The 2,605-nt window shown below is 35.5% G+C and overlaps 1 protein-coding gene across 2 annotated transcripts in view; it reads right to left on the minus strand.

Moving 5' to 3' along the window:
• The window catches only part of NAA25 (N-alpha-acetyltransferase 25, NatB auxiliary subunit), a 64,461-nt gene that overhangs the window by 42,586 nt on the left and 19,270 nt on the right, over positions 1-2,605 (minus strand). For both annotated transcript variants that reach the window (XM_019641663.1, XM_019641662.1), the window contains exon 3: positions 1,483-1,601. In XM_019641663.1, the coding sequence (XP_019497208.1) occupies positions 1,483-1,601 (119 nt within the window). The remainder of the gene's footprint in view (positions 1-1,482; positions 1,602-2,605) is intronic.

Genomic DNA, 2,605 nt, shown 5'->3' on the forward strand with positions numbered 1-2,605 from the left:
TGCAGAAGTCAAACGTGACTTGTATTCATCTTTTGTTATCGGTATATATGGAGTATTACAATTTTAATACTTTTTTTCCTTTCTTAAAATGTGCATACATTTTTTTTGGCACCCTCTGTATATATTTCAAAAGTATATTTTGTGGGATCATGAAATTAACACATGCTTTAAAAAAAAAATTAAGATAAAAAGTATCCATAACCCTGTATCCTGGTAATATTTTGACACATATCCTTAGAGATATATACTTTATTAAGGAGAGGTGGATGTGAGGAGAGTGAGAGGAGAAGGCCATTTAACAACAGGCTTTTCTCAATTAACATATATTGGGAACATCTTTCTATATCAACAAATAAAGACACTACCATTTGGGGGGATGGGGTATTCCTTTTTATTCTACCATATAGATGGACCATGATTTCTTTAACTATGTCAGTATTAATGAATATTTAATATACTTTGCTTAAAACATATTCCTAGAAGTAAAAATCATGATTTACACATATATATGTTAGTGCTGCCAATTTCTAAAAATATACCCATTTTGTGTTAAAAAACAAAATCATAATCTCTCTGAATACTTTTTCTGAGAAGACACACCAGTAAATAAAACAATGATAAAATTTCTTTGAAGAATTATACTTGGGCCAAAAAAAATTCTTCCAATTTAAAAACTTGCATAAGCAAATAAAAAGATTAATTTTAAGAAGGAGTTATATTAATATCTTCCACACTCCTCGATTTATCTACTGTTATAGTTTGATATTTAAAGTAAAGAACAAGACAAAGTAAAAACGCACGAAACCGCCTTCAGAGGACATTATAGACACAAAGAAAGCATTTCTTTAAAATAAAAAAGCTAGCATGACATCATAACCCTTTATGGGCTTAAGAGCCCAGGTTTCATTTCTCAGGGCTGTCGGCTGTATCCACCCACTAGATATGTATACAGGAAACACCTAAGGTGCTAATTGGCAAACAGGCTGCCTCCCACAAAACAAAAAAACAAACAAAAACAACAAGGGTATTGTTTGGGGGGGCATTTTTCCCCTGGTGGATTTAAAGATCTCAGCAGGCTATAAACAGTTAATTTTACAAATTAGATGTAAACTTGAAAGTTAATCTTTCTATAATCTGTTCATTTGTTGCTCTGGGATTTCTGCCCATTTTCTGAAACTATTACAGCAATTTGGGACAAACTGAAGTGGGACAATTTGAAGCCGATTTATCAAAACCAAACAAAACCTACCATCGGGCCACAAAAGAACACTGTAATCAAATTTCCCCAAATAAAACATTTTAAAAACCTGAATAACAGTTCATCTTTAAAATATAGAGAACGTAACTGACTGATCTCCACACACAAATAACATTAATTCGGTTCCACACACATGCACACATCACTGCAGTGACATCACACTGCAGAGACTTCCACCCCTGACAGCAAGTCCCACAGCCCAGGAGGTTTGGGGGTCAAGTTACCTGTTGCATTTTCTTGTATTCGCCCACTCTGGCATAAGCCATGAAGAGGTGAGAGTGATACTCCTCACTATTGGGAACTTTCTTCACAGCTGCCTCATAAAGTTTTGTAACTAACTCCGCTAAGATAAAGAGAAATAGATTGTCTTTCATTACCGAAGTTTAACTTAAATCTTAACAGCATTTAATTTTTTTCCCATTTGGAGGAAATAGATGTCCCCTATCATTAAGGAAGAAGAAAGTATTTACTTTGCCTCATCCGATCATTACTCTTCTCTTGGTTAGGTGTATTTAGTGAAATGTGGAATGGGTCAGGCCTCCCCATCCCATTCACAATATACAGGACCCTCCAGGATCCAGCCTGTCTCCTTCCTACCGTAACTCTTTCCCCCAGCACTCTATGCTCTAGCCACATTAAACTGTTTGAGTTCTACTAGATTCCCTGTGCTGTATCATACCTCCATGCCTTTACACTGTTCCCTCTGCCTAGACTCTACTTTGCTCTCTTCTCTACTCAGTGAACATCATCCAAGACCCACTTCGAATGCAAGCCTCTCCACAAGGAACTCTGCAAATTCAAATGTAATCCTTCCCTGAACACCACCTCTGCTCCTTCACTGCTTCCTTTTGTCATCTTTAAATCTTTTAAATAACTCTCATAGCATTTATTAATATGTAATGCATAATCTATTTCCCTTTATAGACTTTGAGTAACATCTTTCATCTTTGACTTTGATACAATATGTACTTGTCATACAGAAACACTCAACCAATACTTGTGGAATAGATAAATGATTTTTTAAAAACACTGGGAGTGAATCCATATCCCTAAATCAACGTCGTCCCTAAATAACTACAACCACTTGGATATCAGATGAAAAATGCAAGTCACAGAACTCATATAGTATGAACCCATTAATATTAAGTTCAAAATTAAGCAAAACTAATAATGCATTACTTAGAAAAACAAATGTGATAAAGATTTAAAGAAAAGCAAGAGAATAAAAACTATTCAGGGCAGCAAATACCGTATTTGCCGGCGTATAAGACAATTTTTTGGCCCTGAAAAATATGCCTCCAAGTGGGGGGTCGTCTTATACGCCAGGTACACTTCAGATAGACTGCC

The sequence above is a fragment of the Hipposideros armiger genome, unplaced genomic scaffold (assembly GCF_001890085.2).
Source record: "Hipposideros armiger isolate ML-2016 unplaced genomic scaffold, ASM189008v1 scaffold_62, whole genome shotgun sequence".
In the NCBI taxonomy this organism is placed as follows: domain Eukaryota; kingdom Metazoa; phylum Chordata; class Mammalia; order Chiroptera; family Hipposideridae; genus Hipposideros; species Hipposideros armiger.